This window comes from Centruroides vittatus, unplaced genomic scaffold (genome assembly GCF_030686945.1).
Source record: "Centruroides vittatus isolate TY-2023 unplaced genomic scaffold, ASM3068694v2 contig_880, whole genome shotgun sequence".
Classification (NCBI taxonomy): Eukaryota; Metazoa; Arthropoda; class Arachnida; order Scorpiones; family Buthidae; genus Centruroides; species Centruroides vittatus.
Window position 1 is genome coordinate 2,280,582 of NW_027122572.1, and position 27,889 is coordinate 2,308,470.

General features: G+C 35.9%; 1 protein-coding gene across 2 annotated transcripts in view; it reads right to left on the reverse strand.

Moving 5' to 3' along the window:
* LOC136983362 (vascular endothelial growth factor receptor 1-like) overlaps positions 1 to 27,889 on the reverse strand; it is a 140,056-nt gene that overhangs the window by 5,117 nt on the left and 107,050 nt on the right. The window contains exons 14-18 of one of the 2 annotated variants that reach the window (XM_067280079.1): positions 21,208 to 21,312; positions 15,909 to 16,028; positions 15,605 to 15,827; positions 15,261 to 15,522; positions 855 to 977 (exon numbers count right to left, since the gene is read on the reverse strand). In XM_067280079.1, coding sequence (XP_067136180.1) covers positions 855 to 977; positions 15,261 to 15,522; positions 15,605 to 15,827; positions 15,909 to 16,028; positions 21,208 to 21,312 — 833 coding nt within the window. Of the gene's footprint in view, positions 1 to 854; positions 978 to 15,260; positions 15,526 to 15,604; positions 15,828 to 15,908; positions 16,029 to 21,207; positions 21,313 to 27,889 lie in introns of both variants that reach the window. The other variant, XM_067280078.1, reaches the window with a different exon arrangement.

Genomic DNA, 27,889 nt, shown 5'->3' on the forward strand with positions numbered 1-27,889 from the left:
TTGGATTCATGTATCTTGAGTTTTGTCGTTATCTTTGTTAAATCATGGTTTAATTCTTTTAAAGAAATATTAATGTATTCCTCTTTTTAAAATTTGTAGCCTGAGAACTTGATAAAGCATATTTTCTCAATCTGAAATGCAATGCTAAATAAAAGTAATAGAAGAGTTAATTAGAGGTCTTGCTCTCTTATCAATATGAATAATCAGAAAAAAAACATGATAAAAAAAGTCTTTAGTCCTAGGATTATAAGGAAGAATATTTATTCTAAATAACGTTTTTAATTTGATATTTTATATAATATTTTTTAAGGTATCAAGAATAAATTTATAGATGAAAAATTAAAAATAATAATAGTTCTTGCATGTTCTAAAAAAGCACATTATATTGCTTTTGTTATATTTTAAACTTACTTAAATTTAATTAAAGATACATTTATTTGAGATGACTAAGTTTCAAGAATGATGGCATTAGTCTAGAAGAAAATTGTTCAACTAAAAATTTTGAAATTTGATGTACAGAATATGAAAAGTTTATTGCTAATAACTAAATAATATCTCTAAGTGTAATAAACAAAAAAGAATGAGATAAAAAAAACATTTAATTCCTCATAAATAATTGTTATCCATTTCTTACAGTTAGTAATAAGAAAAAAATGAAGACCTATCAAATTACGTTGAAAACGTTTTTGTTTCATTAAAATTTTTGCTGGAGTTGATTTCTAAGATGTGAATTTATTTTCTGATATTCCCTCCAGTTTCTGTATTTTGTTATATAGAGTTAGTAGTTTAGTATGAACTAAAAGCACAATTTTTGTTTTATTAAATAAGAAATGAAAATAAATTTGTCAACTTACATCAGACTTTTTAACATATTTAGAATATTTATAAAGATCTTTTGCCAATCCAAAATCAGCTATTTTAATTATGTTTCCTTCAGCCAACAGGATGTTACGTGCAGCAAGATCACGATGGATAAGCTATTAATATAAAATAACCATATTACATTAATATACGTTTACTAATTAATATATTCATATTTTATTAAAAACTAAATCAATCCAGAATATAATTAATTTTATCTATTTTTATTGCCTTAACATTCTATTGTCTTAATATTTTAAAACAAAAATAACAAGTTTTTTCATTTCTTCTACAACAAATGAAGCAGCAACTCAGTATCATTCTTCTGTGAGCATACAAATATTATCAAGACACTATAAATCAAAATATCAATAGCTTTCACAATCTGATATTTAAAGTTGATATTGAGAGATTGTGTTATCTATTTTTATTTCTGAATATCTTTAAATATTTACCAAGATTCCAAAGTAGAGTTAAAATTTTTAATAATGATTAATATAAATAAAAGTTTTGTTAACATGGTAGCTATCTTTTGATGTGTAAGATCACTGAAAATAAATCAAGTTAATTTGAACTTTTGTAGTTTCATGCTTTACATTTACCAAACACATATTTAAGAACATTATCTATATTTATTCTTTGTTTCTAAAAATTAATTCTATGTGCTATGTAATTCCTTAATCTATCTATCAATGAGACCAATAAAATAATTGGAAAAAATATCAGTGATTTGTTGCATTCAGCTTTGCACTTTTAAGTGAAGAATAATGTCTCCATGATATCCCAATATTATAACAGAAAGGTTGTAGCCATGGTTTTCATGCCTAAAACATGAACTTTGAATGTCTAGTGCTGTCTTCTTGGAAACGTAGAAGTTTGACAATGACATTTGGAACATTAAGTATGATGAGTAGAAGTTCAACTTACCTTATGCATTTTCTGTGTTTTGCGTTGAAATTATGACATATTTTATTACAATTATGATTGTTTAAACATTTATGAATAACATTGTAAAAAATAAATGATTTTTAAGTCAAAATTTATTTAATTATTCAATTCTTTTGCCAGTGATTTGAAGCGTCCATAGAATTTCTACGGCTATGTTCACTTCTTGTTTTTGCACAGTAAGCATCTAATTTTAGTCTGAGAATGGGTGACAATGCCTGTGATTCAGTGAAGGCAGTTACCACAGTGCTTCAATGACAGCAATGACAATAGTGGGATACAAGCACAGAAAAAAAGGATGCATATTGTCACCTAACAAACTTGGGAGGGATTTTCTTGAAATTCGGGGTTTTTAAAGGATTTTATCTCAGAATTCCAGGCTCTAATTGGTTCTGATTCCCTCTCATTGATTCCCAATTGGTTCATTTCCTTTGTTTCTCTGTGGAAATAAGATCAGATCAGGTCACAAGAAGGGTCTGTCTTTGGTATTCAACTTGACACCATATCTCAACTGAGAGATGATGGAACTTTAAAACCTGTTCTTATATTTCAGATTGTTATAATTCTCATTCTGACATCTAAGAATTTTAACTACAACATGGGACATTTTTCTTTTGTTAAATTGTTCAGTTTTCCCAATTCAAGTAAATTCTGTCATTTTTATACAAATCAGCATCAATGTTCAACTTCTCTAGTCTGACATTGATTTAGATACAAACACCTGTTCAAGTTGCACTCAGGACATTGTTTACATTTGCATTGCTTTGTGTCACATTTCCATATTAAAATGTATATATATACAGATATACCTCACCTTACGTCGGTAATTGGTTCCAGGAGAGGCGACTTAAGTCGAAAAACAACATAAGTCGAATTTACTTGTGTAGTTACAATATATGTCGAAACTATGGTGGAAAACACCAATAATGAGCACTTAAAGACCGCTAAAATGAGAAAATAACACAGCAACACAGATGTTTTCATGTTTCGTTCTCTAAGATTTATGATGATTATATTAACATTTACTGTAAATGTACATATTTTAATATGATTTTATGTGCTTTTAATGCTTTTCCAGTGATATTATGACTTCAATATTTGTGGTGAATGGATGTAAAGTCGAATAAAATGACTTAAACTTGATTTTTATTTTTCCATATACTTTTTTGACAAACAATGTATAATCGAGAACGACGTAACTCGAAACGACGTAACTCGAGGTTAGTGTTACCACCTGTCCGGTTTTCACCCAGACAGTCCGAAAATTGACTCACTGTCCAGGTGAACTATTAATTTTGTCCGAAAATTTCGTTGAAATTGTAAAATTACGATGAAACAAAGTCCTTGCAAATATTGTTATAAATTTACACCATTTGAACAAAGAAAGACCTCACACTCACTGAAACTCATCTGCCATTCCGCCATGTTACTCTATTTATGCTGACGTGTGATGCGCAACCTGCCTTGCAACCTTTTTTTTTTATTTGCTTGTATGTTACTCCTACACAAGTCCCTAGTCCCTAACTGTAACTGATTTAGAACCACCATGCACATTATTCTTTGCATTGTAAAATAACATTGCACATGTGTCAGGAACTTCTGTTCGGATAAAGTGCACAAACCAAATTAAATACCTAGGGGTCCAAGTGGACTGTCTTCTGCATTGGACATCACATATGGACTACTTAAAACAGAAAGCGATAACTCTGGCCAATGCCCTATGGATGATTTGCAGGAACTATTGGGGACTTAGTTACATCAACTCTTCCCTCATTTACCACCTGTGCCATTGAGCCTGCTGTCGTATATGGGGCAGAGGTTTGGGGTCATGCAGCACATACCCAACTCATCAGCAAGAAACTCCAATCTATCCAATGGAGCTGCCTCATCACTGTGTGTAGGGCCTACAGAACGGCCCCGACCAATGGGCTGCAAGTGATGGCCAACTCGATCCCTCTAGACCTCAAAGCATCCGAAAGATACTGGTACTTCCAGGTTAGGCACTTCTCCAACCAGCTGTCCACTTCCAGCAACACCCCGCCTCTGGTCCAGGATATAGCCAACAAAATCCTCAGCCACGACCTCGACAAGCATAGTGAATATAGTTCACTGTACCCTGCCATGGACCCCCAGAGGTGCACATCAATCCTGAGACCCATGACAGGACTGGATTTAATATCTACACAGACGGATCAAAAAACCCCATGGAGTCGGGGCTGCTTTTGTGTATTTTGACAGCAATCATAGAGTGATGCATCGGCCTATTTCAACCCTCTCTCAAAGAGAAATAAGGATGGAACAAAATTTTATCAAAGTCTCTTCCTACCCCCAAAGGATTACTAGAGCCTGTTTCATGTAAAAAAATCAAGTGAACTAATACTATCCCTAAAACAACAAAAGGCAGGGCCCTTACTGTACTGTAAATCAAGCGGAGAGCCTAGCAATATTCAAAGCTTTGAAGCATGTCCAAAAGATGGAGAAGTTGGGGGCCAAGAAAGTCATTAAAATCGTTAGCAACAGTAGGGTGGTTCTACACCAGATTCAATCCCTGAACTGCAATCTCAAACTGATCAAAGACATTATTCACACAACTTCTTCACTGGCTACCAGAAACATTAAAATCACATATCAGTGGACTAAGGGCCATGTAGGCGAGTCAGGAAACAATAGGGTCGACTTTTTGGCCAAAAAGGCCATTGGCAACTTAACCAAATTCTCCTTCTTGCTCGTTCCACACAGTTGGATAAAGGCCCATCTCTACGAGTACACATTGGACAGTTGGCAGGCCAGGTGGGCCACCGATTCAACAGGGAGGAACACATTTGACTTTTTCCCGTCTATAGCCGAAAGGAACAAGCTGAGTCACTACACTCTCGATTTCCACAGTACACAGTTCATCACAGGGCACAGGGGCTTCAGGCAGTATCTGAAGCGCTTCTTAAGCAAAGGCAACGACAGATGTGTTTGCAAGCAAGGCGAAGAGACTCCAGAGCATGTCCTTTTTCACTGCACGGCTCATTCTACTCACTGGACCCAGCTTAAGGTTGCTATGTATTCGCAGGGCTTTTAGTGGCCCTGCAAGTGCAAGGACTTCTCTTCAACAGCTGGACATTTTCTGCCTTCAGAGACTTCATCCGCAGCACTGGGATCATGGTTTCAGCCTTCACTGCCACTACTTTTTTCCACTTTGTAAAACTCTTTATTTAAAAGGCCCCAGTACCGCTAGGCATCACTGGGGTGGAAAACAGAAAATATTACACTAGTTACATTGATGTCTTATCAACGATGATAAAGAAGTAATTATGTACAGATATACATCCGTGGGGAAGCCACAGTTGAGTGCACTGCATAAACAACTTATACATTGATGTCTTATCGATGAGCAAAGTATTATAATGTATAGTTTATACAGCATATAACATTTACAGCAACAATCACAGCACCAACATGTCCTACAGTGCTGTCTTATCACAGAATATAACCAGAATATAAATGTACAAATATACAGCACAATAAAACAACATTAACATTGACAACATAATCAAAGCTGATGGTGATGTCTTTACAGGTATGATTACTCACCGCACAATAACACACAGGGGTAATGACAACAATTCAATGCATACAATTATTAATCTAGATTAAGAATATCTTCAAGACACAACACCACTGTCACTTGGCAGTGGAAGCTGTCTTCGCAGCACCCTACTTAATTAACTGTAGTCCTTCTGAAGTAAGAGGTGACAAGGTCCCTGAAAGCCTGAAAAAGGTTGTTGTCTTGTAACAACACATGTAAGTCCTGAGGCCCGTTCCCACTGAACAGCAGCAGGGAGAGAATGGCGCTTCGTTTGTCGTCCAGCATCGTGCACTGCAGCAGATAGTGCCTGGCACCATCTGGAATATTGCATAGTTCACAATTCTGTTCAGTTGTTTTGTTGAACCTGAAGAGATAGCTATTAAATTTACCGTGCCCGGTATAAAACTGTGTTGTTCTATGTTCAATATAATGATGATCACTAGCTGAGACTGTGGGGAAAAAATCCCTTGTAATGCTGTTGGTCCGCAGGTTCCATGTACCCTGCCATAGCTCAGTCGCATACTCCTTTAGGCTGGATATTATGTAGTTTTGGGGAGTTGCTGTATAGGTAGGTGTGCCGCTGGAGACAGACGCGGTGCGGGCAAGCTCGTCCACTCTCTCATTTCCAAGGACACCAGCGTGCCCTCTGACCCACACCACCGAAAACCTATTGATGTTTTTGGTCATTTCCCAGAGAATTTCGTTGACTATGGGATGGCCCCAGTTAAAGTTGTGGATAGCCTGAAGTGATGAACTGGAATCTGTGAACAGATTGATGTTGGTATTACTTAGCTCCTCGTTACTCCATTTGACTGCTTTCAGGATTGCCCAAAGTTCCACCTGAAATGCAGAGCAAGTATTGCCCAGTCTATCAGAGAAATTATACACTTCCAGGTTGCCATGATACACTACAAACGCACATCCAACCCCATCATTGTTCTTCGATCCATCAGTAAAGACACTGAAGGACTGATCTGGCCAGGGTTGACCTCCAATGTATGGCCAATCATAGGGAGGGACAGAAGGGGTACAACTATTTGTACTCTCGATATTGTCAAATATTACACCGTTTAAAAGGATGTTTTGGCCCTTCCTCATTCTCCATCTTTGTACCGCAATTTCCAAGTGTAATGTCACTGGGAGTTTGCTAGCAATAACTTGCAGGGCAGCAGTTGGAGCCGTCGAATAGGCTCTGCAAATACGCAACAGGGCCCTCCTCTGGGCACTCTGTAGTTTTCTGTCAATATGGACTTTCCCTAACCCATCTGCCCAAGCAGGTGCAGCATAGCCAATAATGGGCAGGAACACTGAGTCATAAATAATACTCATTATTTCAGGACACAATCCCCATTTTGACTTTGCTACCTTTGACAGTGCATTGAATATCTTGTTTGTCCTATTACATATATATTTGGTATGGGGGATCCAGCAAAGCTTGTGGCTAATGACAATGCCCAAGTACTTTAGTGATTTTACAACTTTTACACTACTATGCCCCATATGTATAGTAGGTACTCTTCGATATAAATGTGGGGCTCTTGGCTTTGTAAAAATAATTCCCTTTGTCTTGTTTGCGTTAAATTCTAGTTTGTTCGTTTCGCCCCAGTCCTTTATTTTTGCCAGAATGGAATTAGCCTTTACTTCCATTTCTGCCCAAGAGAAAGCAGCCACCAGTACCATTACGTCATCTGCGTACGCGACTGTCCAGTCATTTCCAAATTTTTCATTTAAGAATCCGTTGAATAGCAGGTTCCACAAAAATGGGCCCAATACTGAGCCCTGTGGGCAGCCTCGAGAAATGTGTCTTGTGTATGTCCTTGAGCCAACGCAGAGAGTAGATGTGTGGTCCTGCAGGTAACTCTGTAATTTATTATATATATAAGCTGGGCACTTACTTTGTTGAAGTCTGAGGAGTACCATAGGCCACCAGGCAGAGTTAAACGCTCCCGCAATATCCAAACTTAGTCCTAACACATAGGGGTAGGTAGTTAGCAGTTCTTTAACTTTAGTAGTTACTGATAGAATAGCATCTGTAGCAGTGGCGTGCCGTGACATTTGATGATAGGGAAGCCGTGTTTCTGTAAGAAGCCGACTTCCAGGGGCAATCAGTTAATTGCGCGTCAGTGATGGCCTAGAGTCCATTCGTAGCAGTGGCGTGCCGTGACATTTGATGATAGGAAAGCCGTGTTTCTGTAAGAAGCCGACTTCCAGGGGCCACGCTCTAAGTTCGAAGTGGCATGGGTTACGGATTGACACAATAGACAAAAAACTTTTTTTTTTTTTTGCGCGTTGACACATGGCGTTTTGGTTATTCGGAACGTTAACCGAGTGCCAGGTGTCCTCGATTGACGGAGATTATATCAATCTCCGTTCTTTCTTTCATCCATTTTGATTGGTCGTTCTCCCTCAATCACGCTTCCCGAGTGGTCGGTCCCTGGTTACTAAACGTAACGAGACTCTTACCTGGAGCGCGAGAAAAGTCAAAATCGAAGACGAATTCGATCTTCCACCGATCATAGGACGACTTCCTTCCGCGATTTATGGTTTCTGCCTGGCAGTTTGATATAAATAATGAGTGTCCGACTAAAAATGACTTTTATCTATGTTTTTTTTTAAACTAATAAATTTTTCTCTAAATTAACCGTTTTTTTGCGTCTTTCGTGACGGGTCAGACCTGTTCGGTACATGACATTTCCATAAAAGTTTTAAACAAATACGGTAATGCAAATGACAAAAATAAACAATTTATGTGTTTTAGTTCTAAAATACAAATAATACATACAAATTGATATGATACAAACAATGATAGAAAAACTTGTTTTTTTAATTTTTTTATAAACTAAAGCTTAGTTCACACTGAACGCGATTTGCTGACGAGAGCAAAAAACAGAGCCAATAACACGTCAGACATGACGTCATTTCCGGCGAATTTTACCATTTAGCGAATCGCTTCGAAGTTCGGAACCGTCGAGCTTTTTCGCTAGCGGAAAAATTTCGCTACCAATCGTATTCCCGCTAGTTGTCACGTGGTTCTTGTTTTCATGATGGCTATAGAAACTTCCTACGCAATAGAGTAAAAGTTGTAATTACGGATTTTTAATATTCCTCTTACCCAGCATCGTTTTCTTTTTGACGTATCATTCATTCTCAATAAATAAACAAACGTGGTTAACGACGGAATATCGGAAGCGGCCATTTTGTTTTTCGAGATGATGTTTTCTCTTGTTTGCAAATGATTGGCTCCTTAAAATTCGCAATCGCTTTTCGCTTTTGGTTGTAGGGTCAATTTCGCTAAGCGAATAAAAATCGCTTTTCGCTTTCGCTATTCGCTCAGTGTGAACTAAGCTCGGCTCTGTTCGGCGATTTTTTCCGCAAAGTCGTTAATTACTTTATCATAAAAGTCGCTGGTCGTCGACTCCATCAGCGTATTTATTTGAAAGCTCTTTTTCTATCGAAAGCAACGCTAGCGACGACAATTTTTCCTGCGACCGAGTGTTTCTGGCCATTGTTTGAATTTGCTTCGTGGTCGAAAAACTGCGCTCGGCAGACCCACTGGTAGATGGTACCGTAAATATTAACGATATTAAATCATATAATTCTTTTAGTACGTCTTTGTTCGGATCGACATTAATTATAATATGTTTTATGTTTAAGAGTTACTTGTCAATATAGTCCGAACACGAATATAAATATTGCGATTCGCTACGTAATTTAGATAAATCAAAAAATTTCCCATAAAATTTACTTAATTTATAGAATGAAAACACGCTTGGAAAAATTGTTTTTCATAATATCAAAATTATTAACGTCTAAAAGTGATAAAAATTCTAAAGATTTTATGTCTGAAAATCTGTCAATATAATTACAGTATAATTAAAAGAAAATTATAATCAAATATAACTTTCCAAAAAACCGTGCATAAAAATAACATTGGATACTCTTTACTTTTTAAATCTTAAACAATTCATTTAGTCAGATAGCTCCCTACCCAGTGGCTAAGGGATAGAATCGTTGGAAGCGTGACACGTGTGTAGCTTCCACCAGCTAAACCGGCTGAGGTTGGTGCTCTGTAAAGCGCATGCGCAAATGCCCTCTGGCTGCTTTACACCATTCAGTTATTCTCGCCGTGGACGCTGTCTGGTAAGCGCTTCCATTCCGCCACTGATATTCGAATATACAATAGCAATCTTATCGTTTTTTTCACATGTAGTATAGAAATTTGTAATAAGATACATAATGCAGTTAAATATATAAAATATTAATTTTAATTAATTCAAAGTACGTTAAAATATGAAAATTTATATTTTAGAAACTACAAGGGAAGGTTATTGGAAGGTGGAAGCGCCGCTTCCACCGCTTCCAATGACGGCACGCCACTGGTCTGTAGTATCATAACCTTTGCGGAATTCCTATTGTTGCTCATGAAGATATTTATTTTTATCAATAAACCAAACCGTCCTGTTCAAAATCAACCTCTCCAAGACTTTTCCCATAATGGGCAACAGAGAAATGTTCCTGTAATCATGTGGTGAAGCAACAGGCGTGTCTCTGACTTTAGGAATGAGTACAAGTTTTGCCTTCTTCCAGGCCATTGGAAAGATATTGTACTGAAGGCAATAATTATAGATAACCAGAAAAATTTTTGGTCGATGTTCCCATATTTGCTTTACAATATCTGCCGAAATTCCATCGAGGCCTGGGGCCTTACGTGGTGCTAGTCTTTTAATTGCCTCGTTAACTTCCAGTGCCGTAAAGGGTGGTGGACAAGGGCCCTGAAGAAAAGTTGCAGTTTGATTCCTTATGATTTGCTGTGTTGTGCTGTCCTCTGAAACAATGTCCTCAGGGCACAGGGTATGTAGTAAAAGATCAATGGTATCTTCCATGTTTGCCTCTTTGCCATCTATTCCACAAAGTCCTGCGAGACAAGTAGCAGTCTTCAGTTTGAAAGCACAACTCTTGTAAATGAATCCCCATGGATCTGTAGACGCCGACGAGCAAAATTCTCTCCATGATAGAATTTTAGCTTTCTTGATAGCCTGTTTGTAGATGGCTTGGTATTCCAAATATCGTGATTTTAAGCTGTCTCTTTTCTCACTCCTACAGTTTTGGTAATTTTTTCTATGTTGTCTGTTAATTTTCCTCATTTCAGCCAGTTCTTCGTTCCACCAGGGGACACCATTTTTAGAAGGTCTCCTAAGCGTGAAGCACTCATCAGAGGCTTCAGCGATTAAATTAATTTGAGTGTCAATATATTTCACTGCCGAGTCCCGGTCCATTATCCCGGGCAAAAGGTCAATACCGTCATCCAAATATCGAAAGAAATGGTCCCAGTCTGCATTCTTAGTATTGTAAACCTTGTTGCTATTAAAAGGTATTTTCCCAGTTGTACTGTAGATTTGGAATGTAATGGAATTATGATCAGAGAGAGTATCTGCTATGACTTGCCAATCATGGATTCTGTTCAGAATATCGGGCGAAGAACAGGTGATATCGATCCATGACTTCCCATTTGGTCCCTCAAAAGTAGGTATAGATTCCGGATCATTGACACTAATGAGGTTGTTACCGGCCAAGAAATCCTCCACAGCCTCACCCCTTTGATCTAAGTTCTCGCCTACCCATGTGGGTGAGTGGGCGTTAAAGTCCCCAGCGATAACTAGGTAGCTGTCTTTAAAGTATTCCTTAATATTCTGTAAAATTTTCAATTCATTGTTGATATCTTTCTTTTTTGGTGCATACACGCTAACGACGATCAGACTGTGATCATCCAATTGTGTTTCTATACATACTATGTTTTCAGTGGTAAACTGCCGATGATGAAACACGGCGACACTGTTATTTGGAATAACGATAGCAGCCCACGGGGAATTCACACAGTCCTGAAGGACAAGATGTCTGTGTGGAATGCAGGCAACCTTGTTATTAATACAATAAGGTTCCTATAGAAGAACAATATCGTAGTTGGTAATATCGACGCTGAGTGAAGAAATAGCACTTATAGATCTTTGTAAATTAAGCTGCAGAAATTTAAATCCATTGTAACTACTCCCCATAGTCAGTTCTAGACATTATTAGGTTCCTGATGCGTCGATATGATGGACAACACCTATCTAATGCATTATGTGCGTTGTTTCTCTCCTTTTGTATAATGCAGTTATGACATTTCGGGCTATGGTTTCTTTCAGAGCAATCTCTATATCTGTGTTTGCCCGCGCAATGGCTGCAGGTTTCCTCTAACTCCTTGCAGGTTTTGCTGGTATGGCCGAACCGGCAGCATCTATAACACTGTATGATTGAATAGTGTTCTTCTGTTGGGCATCTTGCCCATTCTATATTAATCTTCTTTAGTGTGGTAAATATTTTTAGTATTTCAGGTGAGACATCAGCTACCCAGTTGACTGTGTCATTCTTACCACCACCAAACGCGAAGCGCAGCCCAAGCTCCTCGATAAATCGTTCTCTATTGATATTTGACTGAATCATTTCATTCTGATCAAAGACACAGTTTGCTATTTCAGCTTTGTCCAAGTGTTTCGGCACCTGTCTAATCACCACTTTCGGACTCCTTTTGTTTGGTATGATTGTTTTGAGGGTGGGGGCCTTTTCCTTAAGCGCAATTTCAAGAACCTGTAATTCACTCCCTTTACTAACATCAATGGCTATCCCACCTCTATCAATTCTCCTGAAGCCACTGATTCCCACCCTTAACTGTATAGGATCGATTTTTTCTTTTATTATACTTTTTATGTCCTCCGACCCAGTGTTACTGTCCTTTGGATAAACTAGTAGTGTGCTACGCAGATTATTTGATTTTGGTTTAGGAATGCTTACCCCCCTTTGACAATATCACTATACAGTGTCTTCTGTTCTGTCCCACAAACAATATTACTAATTTCCTTACATGTCTGTTTGATGGCACCCATCTCCTCTTCGAGTCTTTTAGTAGCATTCAGTGTTTTATCAACGTCGTCCTGTGTGACCGTATTAGGCAAGTAGGCCTCCAAGGAGGCCATTCTTTGACTTGCACATTCGTCGTAACAACAATTATTTACAGGGATTGTTTTGAGCGAATCCTTAATTTCAGTAACTTCAACTTTTAGCTTGTGTGAGGCCTCAACCAACTCACATATGGTCTCCTGAGTTGCCAACTTAGATATCTGGTGCTGCAGTTCGGTAAGCTGCTGCCTAGCCAGGCCACTGTCGAATATGTCAATAATCTTTTGTCCTTGCCCCACTATGTATTCAAAATGTTCCCTTGCGCCCATATGTGAGTTGGCATTTACCCGGAGATAGCTCTTTAAATCTCCCAGTGCCTCATAGGCCCTTTGTCTAAATTCAGAATAAATATTGTCATCTGGTAGGTCTGATAATATAATTAGATCATGTTCAATACTGCTCTCCGAAGGCATGGTAAAACAAGTGCAATGCGTAGGAATAATTATAAGAGCCAACACTAGACAGACCTATACTAGACCCCAGAAATACCTTAAAACAATAGACTAAGATACACTAAATACAATAACTTACTATTGCACTTAAAACTAAATCTAAATTAAAATAAGTTACTATTAAGACTAAGAAATTCAAAATAAATACAAAGAAGCTAAACAGTCAGTTACAACAATGATAATGTCGCGACTGTTAGGAGAACCGTTATAACGGAAATAACGGTAAAAAAAAACAAATTTTTCCCATAGCTATTAATAAAAAAACTATAACACCTGTAACTCCTTAAGGACTAGTCCTACCCACACAAAATTTACACAAGGCTTACAGAGAGAGTAACCCTTCGTCCCCCCAAACTTACACCCCTCGGGGATGATTAGCCCACCCGCTAGGCACCGCCAAATGATTGAAACTTGAAACCTTTGTTACTACCCCCTAAATTAGAAGTATTTGGCAACAATCATACCAAATTATCCGGGATGTCTTGCTGAACAGTTTGATGTATAATAATCCAAATTGACACCAGAAAAACCGCCAAAAATAATCCCAAAGGCAGGAGCTCACCTTAGCACAACTTACGCATGCAAGCACTACTTGACCTCTAGCCTTTACTGCCAATATGGACCAGGGTCTGGGCTGGCAGAGTCTTCTTCAGGGTCCGGCTCTCAATCTTCACACGTCCTTTTGTCTCCCTAAGCCGGTAGGCCACCGGCTCCCACGGCTTCCTAAGGATAGGGAAATACTCTTTGCTTGTAGTGTTAACTTTGGCCGTTTCTGATTGTCATGACTTGGGCCTTTTTATACTCTTTTTGAGTGGTAAAGGGCCTTAAACCACAAATAAAAAAAAAAAAAAAAAAAAAAAAAAAGATTGTCATGACTCTCACTGTTTTGTTGCTCTTGGTAGACGGGGTGCTTGTTTTGTTGGGCTACCGCTCCTCTCTGGATCGGAGGTTTCTGTATTCTACTATTGATATCGTGCCCTTGTGCCAGTGGTCATTGGCATGTTGGGTCTTCGTTCTCTCCAAACCGGAGAGCCATGTTTCTTGTATTGTTGTCGCGTTTTGTTATGTGTCTATTGTTGGGCAATTTTGTACTCTCCGAGTTGGAGACCACTATTGTTGTTATAATTTACTGCACTGTATTTTCATTTACATTTCATTTATTGTCAATTGTTCTTTAACTCCAGGATGGAGCGTTTTCACTGTTTATGTTAGGCACTCGCCTACCCACTGTATTCTTTGATTTTGGATTTATAAACGGGACTCGGTGTTGGCTGCTCATAAATCTACTTTCCTGCTATCCTGTCATTCTTATCCCATATTCCCTCTTCTCCCCTTCAACTCTTCTTCTTTCCTCATTTCCAAGGCTAAGCTAATGGTACGGCCTCCTAAACTTTCTTGACTGACTGTTCGAACAAACTTGACCTGCATCCGGGTCAGCGATTTTGTAAAGGTGGCAACACTACTCGAGGTATACCTGTACTGTATATATTTTAGCGCATTTAACATGGAGGTTCAGACTCTGTCTGGCCATACACTTTAAGCTTAGTTCATACAAAGAGCAAATCATTGATGAAAAGTTAATAGAGCAAATGTTACTTTGACAGTGATATCTTTTCTGGTGAATAACAAAACAGAAAAGTTTTTTTGTAAATTGCAAATGTGTTTTAAAATTAATGCATGTTGAATTGTGGCGATTGTTCACCATGTTTGTCCCTTAACAGACAATGCCCTTTGTTTGTTGCTTTCCCTAACGGTCCATCGTCCGTTAGACCCGGAAGGGACGATTAACTCCGCAAGGGGGACAGGACGTATAAATAGCGGCAAGGCCGACGGAACAGGATCTTTCTTTTTCGGAGCATCGGAGAAGCGAAGGTAGCACATCGACAGTCTCGCCCATGTACAGGATTGTATACGGTATTTTTAATATAGTCTTTATGTAATTTTATGTAATTATATTCATGTCGGGAAAGAAATAATTTTTGTCGCGAAAACTACAGGATTGTATACGGTATTTATAATAGTCTCTATGTAATTATATGCGTGTCGGGAAAGATTTTTTGTCGCAAAAGCTTGTATTTTATTTGTAGTCCGGTTCAATCCAGATGTAAACTTTTTCTGTTGAAAGAAAAGGAAATAAATCTTACAGAATAATAAATCCTTGATGTGTTTTTTAGCATAATAAATTGATCAACTTTAAGGACTACAAATTTTTTAATCTTTGCTATTTGTGTTGTTTTCATAAATAATACACTGGCCAATGTATGAAAGATGCAAATTCAAATTATTTTCATTAGTATAGCATATCAAATTACTTTTATATTTAATATAATTAATTAACAAAAAAACTTTCAATTATTATAAAACTTAATTAATTTGATCATTACAAGATATTATTTATTTTGTAGTGCAATTTCAAAACTTTTCATTACCTTCTTAGAAGAAAGATAGCTCATTCCTCGTGCACATTGAAAACTGTAACACAACAGATCTGAAGTAGTAATGATTCCAGAATATCGATTCTCCTCCCGCCCTATATACATCTGAGAACTTCCACCAGTGCTACTATATCCAGATTCACTTATTGCAGTGTTACTACTGTTTTCACCGCCTGAAATACTGCTGACTATAGTCATGTCAGTACCAATTTCTCCTTGACTATTCACACCACTACACCTAATCAGTTCACCAGTACTACTATTTAAATGATATAATACATCCTTGTTATTAATTTTGTTAAGATATAATAATGCAAAAATCTCAAATTAAATTTTACCTGTAATTATAAGTGGGATTATTAACACCAAGTGCTAATGGTTTTGTATATTCTTTTGACTTTGATTGATTTGGTTTAGGAGAATTTGACACTTGAACACAAATATCTGCATTCAATTTTTCAGTTATAGGATCAAGTTGATTGATAAATTTTTCTCGATGTCGTAATAAATAAGTTCTTAAGTTACCATGGCAACAATATTCTACCATCACCATTAATTCTCCTAATGATTTTTAAATGCAAAATCAATTAATAGAAAGTAATTTAAAAGATTATTGTTGTAAAATTTGAATTTTTTATTTACCTCTATGAAAATTTTTGGTAACTGCACCAAGCAAATTAAGAATATTTACATGCTTTCCAAGATGAATAAGAATCTTCAGTTCTGCCATAAGAGCTTTGTGTTGGGTTTCATCATCTCTTTCTGAAACAAAAAATTCTATATTTTAGTTTTAATTTAAATTATTATACAAGATTCAGAAAATCTCCAAATAATTTTAAAATACAAATGAGGAGATAATCTGTGAAGTTTATTGCACAATAAAGGGACTGTCCATAAATTATGTAACACAAATATGGATGGATGGATATGCAGATAATCATCACATGCATTGCAAGGTAAAGTGTGAGATGTGAAAGAGTTTTCTCACTAAGGCAAACACCCAACAAACTAAACATGCAATAGATATGAAAAAAATTATTTTATTTATGCACGATGTAACTATATACAGGTTCAATAAAGGATGTCAATTGTAGGATGGTTACTATGGAAGTAACCTGAAACCCTATTGCTGATAGATGAATTATGAAATTAAAAATGACTATGACACACCAAATTGTGATAATTCTAACCTGTACAATAAACAAGAATAATTATTACAAAAATAAAATTTTTATAACTAATCCTTAATACTAAACTTACACTAATATGGAAAAATGAGAATAGGGGTGAGTAGTAGTAAAAATGGCAAATAGGACAGAACAAAGATATCTGGGTCCTACAATTGTCTTTCAGTCCTCATTGTTTTGAGGGGCCATATGGAACTTCTTACACCAATATCACACTTTTTTCTCTTTCTCCTCAATTCCTGACGACTATTATAACCAAGCTGTTGGTTACTTACTAGAAGATTGCAATTAATCAAGTTCAATACCGAATCCAGTATACTAACTTTGGTACAGGAATTCCTATGATTCCCTCTCAAAGCTCTGACTTCACCTGTATACTCAGGTACCAGATAATTCCACAGACCTGCTTTCAGTTCATCTTCTCTCTTCAAGCACCAGCTCAAAAGTGACCCTTCTTCCTCTCATATACCTCAGGTAACCTCTCACTCATTATACTGGTTATTCCAGGAATTGGCTCTCACCTCCAAGAAGGAAGAATTCATAAGATTAGAAAATTCTAGAAGGGAGAAAGAACAAAGAGCAGGAAAAAATTGAAAGAAGAACAAAAAGATAAAAACAGATATATGATATACAGTCACAGGGGATGTTTACAAGAACATCATATAATGCTAGGATCTTAACCCTTGGGGAACAAAGGATTCATTTTTGTTTCAGAAGTGTTGCATAACAAACCATACTGTTTATGTCACTGATTTGTATGTTATAAATGTATTAGTAATTAATAAAATAAATAATATTCAATACTCTTGTTGCATATCATTCCTTAGTACAATTTAGGCAATTGATCAAGGATATGTGTTATGTAATTTTAGGAGTGAGTATGGGCATAGAGAACACACTTCCCTATCCCGGGTGAGGTCGCAAAGGTCAACAACTGATAGAGGTCGCTGCGGGTCACCTCGACCCGCATTTTAGATATTAATTTTTTTCTTAACAGTTCAACTTTTTTCACTTTTTTCTTTTAAATATTATTTTTCATTCTGTTTAGTAATTTAATAAATATATATGTTTACTTTGTAAGCCTTAGTTAATTATTTATTAACATTCGAATTTACATATTAAATTTTGGGGAAAATTTTTATAAGTATCTGAAAAATTTTAACTATTTAAAAAAACATGAAACAATTAGTGATTATAGAAGTTATTTTTATCATAGAAAAGGTATGTCACTTTATGATTTTAAAAAATTATATTTATTTTATTTACATTACATTAATAATACAAATTTACGCAGACGTCAAGGGTCGCTGCGGGTCACCATGACCCCAAAGAGCAATTATCTGTTAAAGCGTTCTGAAAAACTGAGTAACGGCGATATGTTCCGATAATAACAATAAATTTAGGAAGCTACTGTGAGTCACATCGGTAAAACTTAATTATTAACGATTCAGTCGATCATGAAATAGGGGGTGCGGGTCAGAATGGGTCATGCGACCCCTCCCGGGCTATACTCACTCCCAAAATTACATAAATCTTAAAGAATGTAAAAAAAAATAAATAATTATGATCCCAAAGTGTTTTTATCAACGTTTTAATTTTTTTTTTTTCTGTTTCAGATAAGTGAGTGGTATTCAAACTGATAATTAATACTAACTATTGAAACTACTAATTGATTATCTTTCAAGAATAGAAAGTGTGTAGCCTGATTTACTTAAAGAAAATCAGATATACAGATTCAACTTTCAGAAATTAAAAAATTCAGGGAAAAAAACCGTATCACATTTGATTTATGAATAGTACGAGAAGTCGATTAGTCCTCTGTATAAACACATTCTATCTTCATGAAAGATAGGGTGTGTGTTTATACAGAGAACTAGTTGACCAAGAATATTATGCTTTATGCAACAAACTGTGCTAGTGTGGAAGTTTTCTAAATTATGTAAAAAAACTTTTATAATGTTTCTTCATATGTAACAAATTGCACAGAGTAATTTCTCTATTTGTATTATTTCTAATACATTTTTAAATTGCTCTGACACTTTGTTTCACATTGTCCATCCTTTGCTATTGATTACTATTTAGCACAAATAATCATAATGACCAGTGGCGTGCCGTCACTGGAAGCGGTGGAAGCACCGCATCCACCTTCCAATGACCTTCCCTTGTATTTTCTAAAATATAAATTTTCATATTTTAACGTACTTTGAATTAATTAAAATTAATATTTTATTATAACTGCATTATGTATCTTATTAAAAATTCTATATGTGAAAAAAACAATAAGATTGCTATTGTATATTCGAATGTCAGTGGCGGAATGGAAGCGCTTCCGAGACAGCTTCCACGGCGAGAATAACTGAATGGTGTAAAGCAACCAGAGGGCATTGGCGCATGCGCTTTACAGAGCACCAACCTCAGCCGGTTTAGCTGGTGGAAGCTACACACGTGTAACGCTTCCAACGATTCTATCCCTTAGCCACTGACTAAGTGAATTGTTTAAGATTTAAAAAGTAAAGAGTATCCAATGTTATTTTTATGTACGTTTTTTTGCAAAGTTATATTTAATTACAGTATAATTAAAAGAAAATTATAATTATATTGACAGATTTTCAGACAAAACCTTTAGAATTTTTATCACTTTTAGATGTTTTTCATAATAATAAAATTATTAACAATTTTTCCAAGAGTGTTTTAATTCTATAAATAAGTCAATTTTATGGGAAATTTTTTAATTTATCTAAATTATGTAGTGAATTGCAATATTTATATTTGTGTCTGGACTATTATATATTGACAAGTAACTCTTAAACATAAAACGTATTATAATTAATATCGATCCGAACAAAGACGTATTAAAAGAATTATATAATTTAAAATCGTTAATATTTACGGTACCATCTACTGATGGGTCTGTTGAGCGCAGTTTTTCGACCACGGAGCAAATTCATACATTGGCCAGGAACACTCAGTTGGAGGAAAACTTGTGGTCGCTAGCGTTGCTTTCGGCAGAAAAAGAGCTTTAGATACATTGATGGAGTCGACGACCAGCGACTTTTATGATAAAGTAATTAACGACTTTGCGGAAAAGATCACCAAATAGAGTTAGTTTATAAAAAATTAAAAAAACAAGTTTTTCTATCGTTGTTTGTATCATATCAATTTGTATTATGTATGTATTATTTGTATTTTAGAACTAAAATACATAAATTGTTTATTTTTGTCATTTGCAGTATTTGTTTAAAACTTTTATGGAAATGTCATATACCGGACAGGTCTGACCCGTCATGAAAGACGCGAAAAAACGGTTAATTTAGAGAAAAATTTATTAGTTTAAAAAAACATAGGTAAAAGTCGTTTGTAGTCGGACACCCATTGTTTATATCAAACTGCCAGGCAGAAACCATAAATCGCAGAAGGAAGTGGTCCTAGGATCGGTGGAAGATCGATTTTGACTTTTCTCGCGCTCCAGGTAAGAGTCTCGTTACGTTTAGTAACGAGGGACCAACCACTCGGGAAGCGTGATTGAGAGAGAACGACCAATCAAAATGGATGAAAGAAAGAACGGAGATTGATATAATCTCCGACAATCAAGGACACCTGGCACTCGGTTAACGTTCCGAATAATCAAAACACCGCGGAGTTTTGGTTATTCGGAACGTTGACACGCGGCGCGCCGCGTGTCAACGCGCAAAAAAAAAAGGAAAAAAAAGTTTCTCGTCTATTGTGCCAACCTGTAACCCGTGCCCCTTCGGACTTAGACCGTGTCCCCGACTCCAGCTGATGAAGTCTCCCCGTGCCTTACAGACTTGTCAACGCCATTGTCCTGGGGCCTCCTTCGATGGACCATCGAAGAACCACATCGACGCTCAGGACGTCCGAACGGATGATTGTCCTAAAGCAAACTATTTTGTACATAGTATATGTTTATTTTATGTTAAAATAAACAGATTTTGTCAGATACTTGTCGTCTTTGTCTCTACAGCCACCACCCATGTACGAATGGACCCTAGACCGTTACTGACGCGCAATTAACTGATTGCCCCTGGAAGTCGGCTTCTTACAGAAACACAGCTTCCCTATCATCAAATGTCACGGCACGCCACTGATAATGACACATAAATAATCATAATGATTAACTGTATTAATTTTATTATAACTAAATACAGTAGCCTAATATATATTAGGCTACTGTATTTAGTTATAATAAAATTAATACAGTTAATCATTATGATTATTTATGCTAAATAGTAATCAATAGCAAAGGATGGACAATGTGAAACAAAGTGTTAGAGCAATTTAAAAATGTATTAGAAATAATACAAATAGAGAAATAGAATATTTTTCATGATAAGATATATATATATTATTCTGTATCAAAAACTAACTACAATGTTCAATGTTATGATATAATGATCTATAAACATAATTTTATGTTTTTAGATTATAATTCTTCATTATGATCTATGAACAGATTTCAAATATATATTTATATCTTTCTTACCTATTAAAATTTAGGAATAGAATAGGTAACATGGACAAACATTAAAACATAGATGATTACATAATACTACTATCTGAAACAATAAATTTATTGTTCTTGAAAGCAAGTTTTTGTGTATACAATAAAGAACAATAGAGTTATTAATTACTCTTGCATCACTAACTTATTAAATTATTTTAAAACATAGTATTTTAATGTGAATATTAATAATTAGATTAACATCTAAATGTATTCTGCATTGTTAACATATTACCTTTCAACATTTTCACAGCAACAGTTGTATACGGAACATCTTTTCTTAAACCTATAGCTTCTGCTTTCACAACTCTTCCAAAGGCTCCATGGCCAAGAATGCGTCCTTAATAAAATTAAAATAATAAAATATTCTGCTTAAAATTTATTCATTATTTACAGAAAAATTTTAAATCATTTTAGTTAAAAAAAATGCAAGGTTCAAAGATCATGAGATTCAACTTTTCTTATACAGAAGTAAAAAAGAAGAAATAAAAACTTTATTATATGTTTGCACTTAATGTAAGTTATTCTTTTCATGTGTTTACACATTACAATCACTTGCACAATCAAAATACCATATTTTTCACCTTATAAGACACAGCATTGTATTAAATACATTACATTTTTTATGCTGCTTTTTTGGGGGAAAATATTCTTTACAGTATAAGATGCATTCAACTTATAGAACATATCCTAATTCTCAGATAAATTTTAGGAACAAAAAAGTGCATCTTGTAAAGTGAAAAATATGATAGATCATTCAGTTAGAAAATCACCATAAACCTGTTTATAACTCCAGATGTTGGTATCTGTAACTTCAAACAAAATCTACAACTCTTAACAACTGATTAGCACTTTATTTGCCTCTTGTTATTACAACTACAGGGGTTGGACAAAATAACTTAAACAGCCCCTTTTGCGACTCAAATTGAAACACATACAATCATAGATACCACCTTTTTTCTTCTCATTTGCATAACATATCACTGATGATAAACTTCATTACTTTTGCCTAGTTTGGGACATGATTATGCTAGACCTAACAGACTTCCAAAGAGAAATGATTGTTGGTACATGCCTAGTAGAGACTTCTGTGACCTGAGTTTCCGGGTGTAGTGATATTATTGTTTTCTAGATCACATCTGCAAAGACAGGCAAAACATCTGCCAACAGAAGCAGCTGTGGTCAAAAGTCAAAACTGGATGCAAGAGACAGAAGAACACTTCATTAAATTTTAACAAGAAAACATAAAACTGTAGAAGCACAAATTATTGCAGAACTGGCTGCAAGTGCAAAGGTATCACTATCAGTGAAAGCAATCCAAAGTGCACTGCATAAAGATAATATTGGCAGGGCTGTAATAGCCAAACCTTTGTTGACACCACAAAACATCAAACAGCATATGCAGTGATACAAAAAGTACAAAACATGTAAACATATGATTATAATCCAATGAGTCAAATTTCACCATTACCCACTTCTGGTCATGTTTACTTCTGATTTGGAGATCACTGGGTAAAGCACCAAGTGAAACTCATTACAAGCATGGCAGAGTTTCCTGCATGATTCAGGGTATAATATCATACAGCATATTGGATCTGATAGTCATTCTTGAAGGTAAAGTTAGGGCCCAAAGGTATCTGCATATTCTGAATGACCAACTCCATCTCATGATCCAAACTTTGTTTTCAGATGGTGATGCAATCTTTCAGGATTACAATGCTCCTATCCACACTGCTGGGTGCATTCAATCTTGGTTCAAGGAGCATGAAACTGAACTTAAGCATCTACTTTGGCCACTCCAATCTCCTGAGTTAAATATTATTGAACTTGTGGGGGGCATTCTTCAGAAAAAGGTTAGGAGCAAATTTTCATCACCTACTTCCTTCGTGGAATTAGCATCAGTATTGATTGAAGAATGATACAAAATTAACATTAATGTTGTTCCTGGCTTACTTTTGTCTATTCTTTTATGTATTTCAGCTGAATAAACTGCAAAAGGGAATCATATCCTTTATTAATAAACAAAAAGTGATCTTTCATTGATGTTCAAATTATTTTGTCCAACCACTGTATGTGGTCAGCTTTTGAACAGTGCCAGCTTGATGATAACTTGTACATGAGGCAAAACTGATTTTTGTCACCCCTGCTTCTAGAACAGTTGCCAACATAGAGCAATTATAGTGCTGGCACTCTTGTATGAACTATTTATAAACAAGATTAAACTAAGTATACAGGACTTCATTATTTTTAATCATTTTTTTTCTCCTTTTGAACATTTCTGACCACTTATTTTGCCACGAGGCAACTCATTGTTTCATTGACTGACCCAACCTTGCTCATTAATGCATTGCCAAGTGCCTCCTGGATTCTAAAGCCTTTTTTTAATTAATTTTTTTTGATTATTGATATTGATATATATATATATATGTTAGGCTCAAAGACTGAAAATCGCTCATTGAATGAAAAAAATGACCACAACATGCTGTGGCTAATTCAAAATGACCACAAAGTGAAATTTGCATCATGGCTTTCATTATATTTGACCAATACATGTTGTAGTGATTAAGAAAAGCCATAATGCATTCTGAAAGTTAGCTGATGCAACCATAATAGAGAGTGATATGACTCACAGTGGTTTGTAACTTATATGGGTTCTAGCCTCAAAACATTTTTGTTTACAATTTTTAGTGCTGAACAACAATTTAATTTTCATACTTTAAAAAATTTCAAAGAAATAAAATGTATGGAGAAAAATACACATTTGTTTTTTTAGTTTTGCTTAAAGGTGCTAAAGGTCAAACTACATGTACAGTAGTAGTAGGTGCTTGATGTACTCTACACCAGTGGTTCCCAACTGGTGTTCCGTAAGCATCTCCCAAGTGTTCTGCAAATTTAGTCACAAATCGGAAAGTGTACAATCGTATTCGAGCCGCCGAATATCAAAAAATTAAAATCATAAAATTTTCATAAACTTAAATATGTATGTACGACTCGTACTTATGGAGTGTACTGCTGTTTCGAATAAGATAAAGGCAATGATAAAAACTGAATGAAATAAGTAAAATACATCAGGCACAAGTTTCCCATTAAAGTTATTTAGATATATTTTTTCCTGTCTTAGAATTGGCGTTAATAATATGAGTAGAGATTTTGAATTATAACTGCTCAATTCTAATAAAATAACTGATGACAAGCTTATGTATTTCATATTAACTTAAGTAAGTGTTCCGCTAAAGAAAATTTCTCACAAAAGTGTTCCACATCCTAGAAAAGGTGGAAACCACTGCTCTACACAATGACATAAAAATCAGCTGCTAGTTAAAAACCACTGTGCAATGGATTTATTATGGTTAAAAGTCACCACAAGTTCTGGATGTTAACTAATAATGAGGTGATGATAAGAAAATAAAACTTGTGAAAATATGTTATTTTCTTTGTTAAAAGAAATACACATGAAACCAAAATAAAAATGAAAAAGGAAACTTTTAATTAAGGTAAAAATTTTTAGCTACAGATTCTTTTAGGATGCCAGTATATTTTCTATCCTGACAGATGGAAATAATCATATGAGCGAACAATATTGTACAAAAATTCCCCGACTCATATATAGCTCGTGACAAAGGAAAAATAATTAAAACTAATCTTACGCTAATATTATGCTATCACAAATACGAATAAAAATGAAAATTAAAACTAATATTAAACTAAAGGAAGAGAATAAAGGACAGGTAAGAAAATGTAAGAAATTAGGAAAAGGGTACCCAGTGTTGGTCTTTGAGGTCTTCAAAAAATTGGTCTCTTTTATAACGTCCTTGGCGAGGGTCTTACACAAAATATGTGGAGGGGATTCTCTTCTTCCTTCCAGTTCAATCGCTCATCGACAGTTCAGATGCAAAAATTCACAGTTAATTATCATGAATCGATCACAAACAAAATGGATCAATCACAACAAAATCTTTAGTCCGTCTATGAAACGCTACTCTTTCTTTTCTGCACACTGCCAGAATGCGCCAGAAGCTTGTTTCACTCCTCTCTTCTCTTGAGTCCGAATCCTTTCTTTTTTCTAGTTCACGACCCTTCTGCCCTCTGGTTTCGTACTCATCCCCTCAGGGGCCGCGCACCCTTTCTTTGTTTTAGGGGATATGCGATGGCCATATAAGGAAAGGAATTTCGGAGAGACATTCCAAAGAGGAAAGACAATAGGCAAAGAAAAGAAAGGGGATAAAAGCATTGAAAGTGAAAGTGAAAGCAGTGAAAGTGAAAATAAAACTAAAAATAAAAATAAAATATAAACTATATACAAACACATGGTGTACAGCCACAAACTTTCTTTTTCATTATGATTTATGTATCTTCAATTATCTTATATAAGTAGGTAACAAAATTATTTGCCACATACAGAAATGTAACTTGATTACTTTTCAACAACATTTAATCATTCATGAAAATCTGTTGTGGTGCTCGAGATGTCAACATTTCCAAACAACTAATTTACTAAAAATAATTACAGTAGACCCCCCTATAACATGGGTTCATATAACACGGATTTATATAATACGGCAAAAAAATTGCAATTGTGTTCGTATAACATGCTAAAAGAGACTTGTATAACATGGTAAAATGTCATCGCCAACTCATGTTGTGTCACGACATGAGTTGGCGATGACGTTTTACCATAGTCTTGCATCCATGACAGGATTGGTCAAATCTGGACCAATAGCGGCCATTGCAGAAACCATTGAGTTTATACAAGCACTGGACCTACTAAAAAACATTTATTATTCAACAGCCATAAAAATTATATTTATATTAATGGTGTCTCCAAAGTTCAGCGAATTTTTCGCAGAAAAATAACTTATCAGGAAACATGTGTCCACCGTTCGATGAGCAGCTCTGTGATGAAAACGAGCTTAAGCAATGACGTCATCGAACGGTGCACACTTGGTAAGTAATCCTACAATTTTTTGTTTATAGCATAGTTTATATAGATTATTCCCAAAAAATTATACGTGATTTGGAAATGTTGAGTCAAATCAGCCTAGAATCAATTAATTTTGTAAGGTCGCCGACAGGTGGGGATAAGTGAATCCCTGTGTCAGGATGAACCTAAGGGACGTTTGCATGTGGGAGTGGCGGAGGAGGCAAATGATGACAAGTGTTTTACATAAGGAAACCCGTTTATTGGAGAACATATATGCTTACATCCACAATAGACAGTCCACTTCTCTACAGTCCTTCGGAGTGGTGAGGATTTCCCTTCCGTCGAATCCCCGGGGCGGACGAGATGAGATCGCTGGACCGATGCTCGCAGAGGTGCGGAGGCGTCGTACGTCGTTGGCAGCAACACAACACAACACAGGTCACAGCTCTTTGCGGGATGCGGAGGAGACTCTTTCGACCTTCGGGATCCCGGGTTTTTATAGTTCTTCGCTCGCTATTCTGATTTCCGATTGGCTCCTCATCCCCTTTCCCGTTTTCCGATTGGTCTTTCCCTTGTTTCTAGGCGAAACTCGGAACGACCCGGGTCATGGGAAAGGTCTGACTTGGAGTGTCCATCTGGCGTCTTTTTGACCATTGTGTTCGGAGACTGTTGACAGATTTACATGTCTCGAACTCATAATTTAGCCCGTTAATTGCGATTTCTGTCATAATTCCATTTATTTATAAACTTTCGTGTCAGAGTTCGACTCTTCCATTTGACATAGATGGATCGTTTTGAACACGTGTTTTGGCACATGTTCCGGCACCTGTTCCGACACTCGTTGTTTACATTTTGCATCGCGATGTCTAGATCAAGAGTTTTTTCTTTTTCTCTCTCTCTCTTTTCTATATAATCTATTGTTGTAATTTAAATGGAAGAATTTCGTGATTTACGGACCTCGTCTGCAACCTCACAATTTTATGGAAGAAAACCTTTCAAACAGCCGTAGCCCCTAAACTGCACATGTGCCGGGCTGTGATTGGCTCATGTATTTAAGTGACCATATAACACAGAACGTATCTACCGTGTTATAGGGGGGGTCTATTGTATTTTGTCAGGAACTTTTATTAAATCAGTCTTTTTTATGAGAAACAAGAATGTTGCAGAGTGATTTATTTTTACAAGAACTATTACTGTGATATTTCAAGTTGCCTTTTATGTTCTTTGAGTGACATTTGCATTTTATATCAATACGGTATCTTTTACAGTGACACAAAATAACCCTTGCTTACTTCCAAATGTTAACATGAAAGCTGAGCAAAGTGTTAATGAAGTTGAGGGTATGTCCTGAATGTTAATAAAGTAACTGTCAGAAATTGTAAATTCATTACAAACATAAAGTAAATCAAGAAGACCCTTGTTTCCCAACTGATAGAGACCTGATGGATAAATGCTCATAACAACAACTAAAACATTTCTGGGAGCTGCATGTCCTCGATCAACATCAGGCACCCTAACTAAAGCATTCAAACCAATTTTAACCATTCTGTCATATCCATGGTTGCATCAGCTAATGTTCAGAATGCGTTATGGCTTTTCTTAATCACCATAATGCATAGTGGTCAAATATAATGAAAGCCACAATGCAAATTTCACTTTGTGATCATTGAATTTGAATTTTCTCTCAATGAATGCTGGGAATGCCAGTGATGCCATCCTGAAAAACTTTTTAAGTTGCTCTATAAGCTAAAGCATTCAGTTTATTTTTATCTCTACTGATTTATACAGTAGAGCGTCGATAAGTGGAACCAATTGGGGACTGGGGTCCTTCCAGTTAATGATTTGTTCCAGTTTCCGACTTTGTACGAAAAAATACATTAACCTGTCCGATGTTCAAATTTTTCTCCGTTGCGTATCGCTTCCTGTTGAATTTTTCTCCGTTGCGTGTCGCTTCGTGTTGAATTTTCGTCGATTTTAAGCCTAACGAAAATTTTTA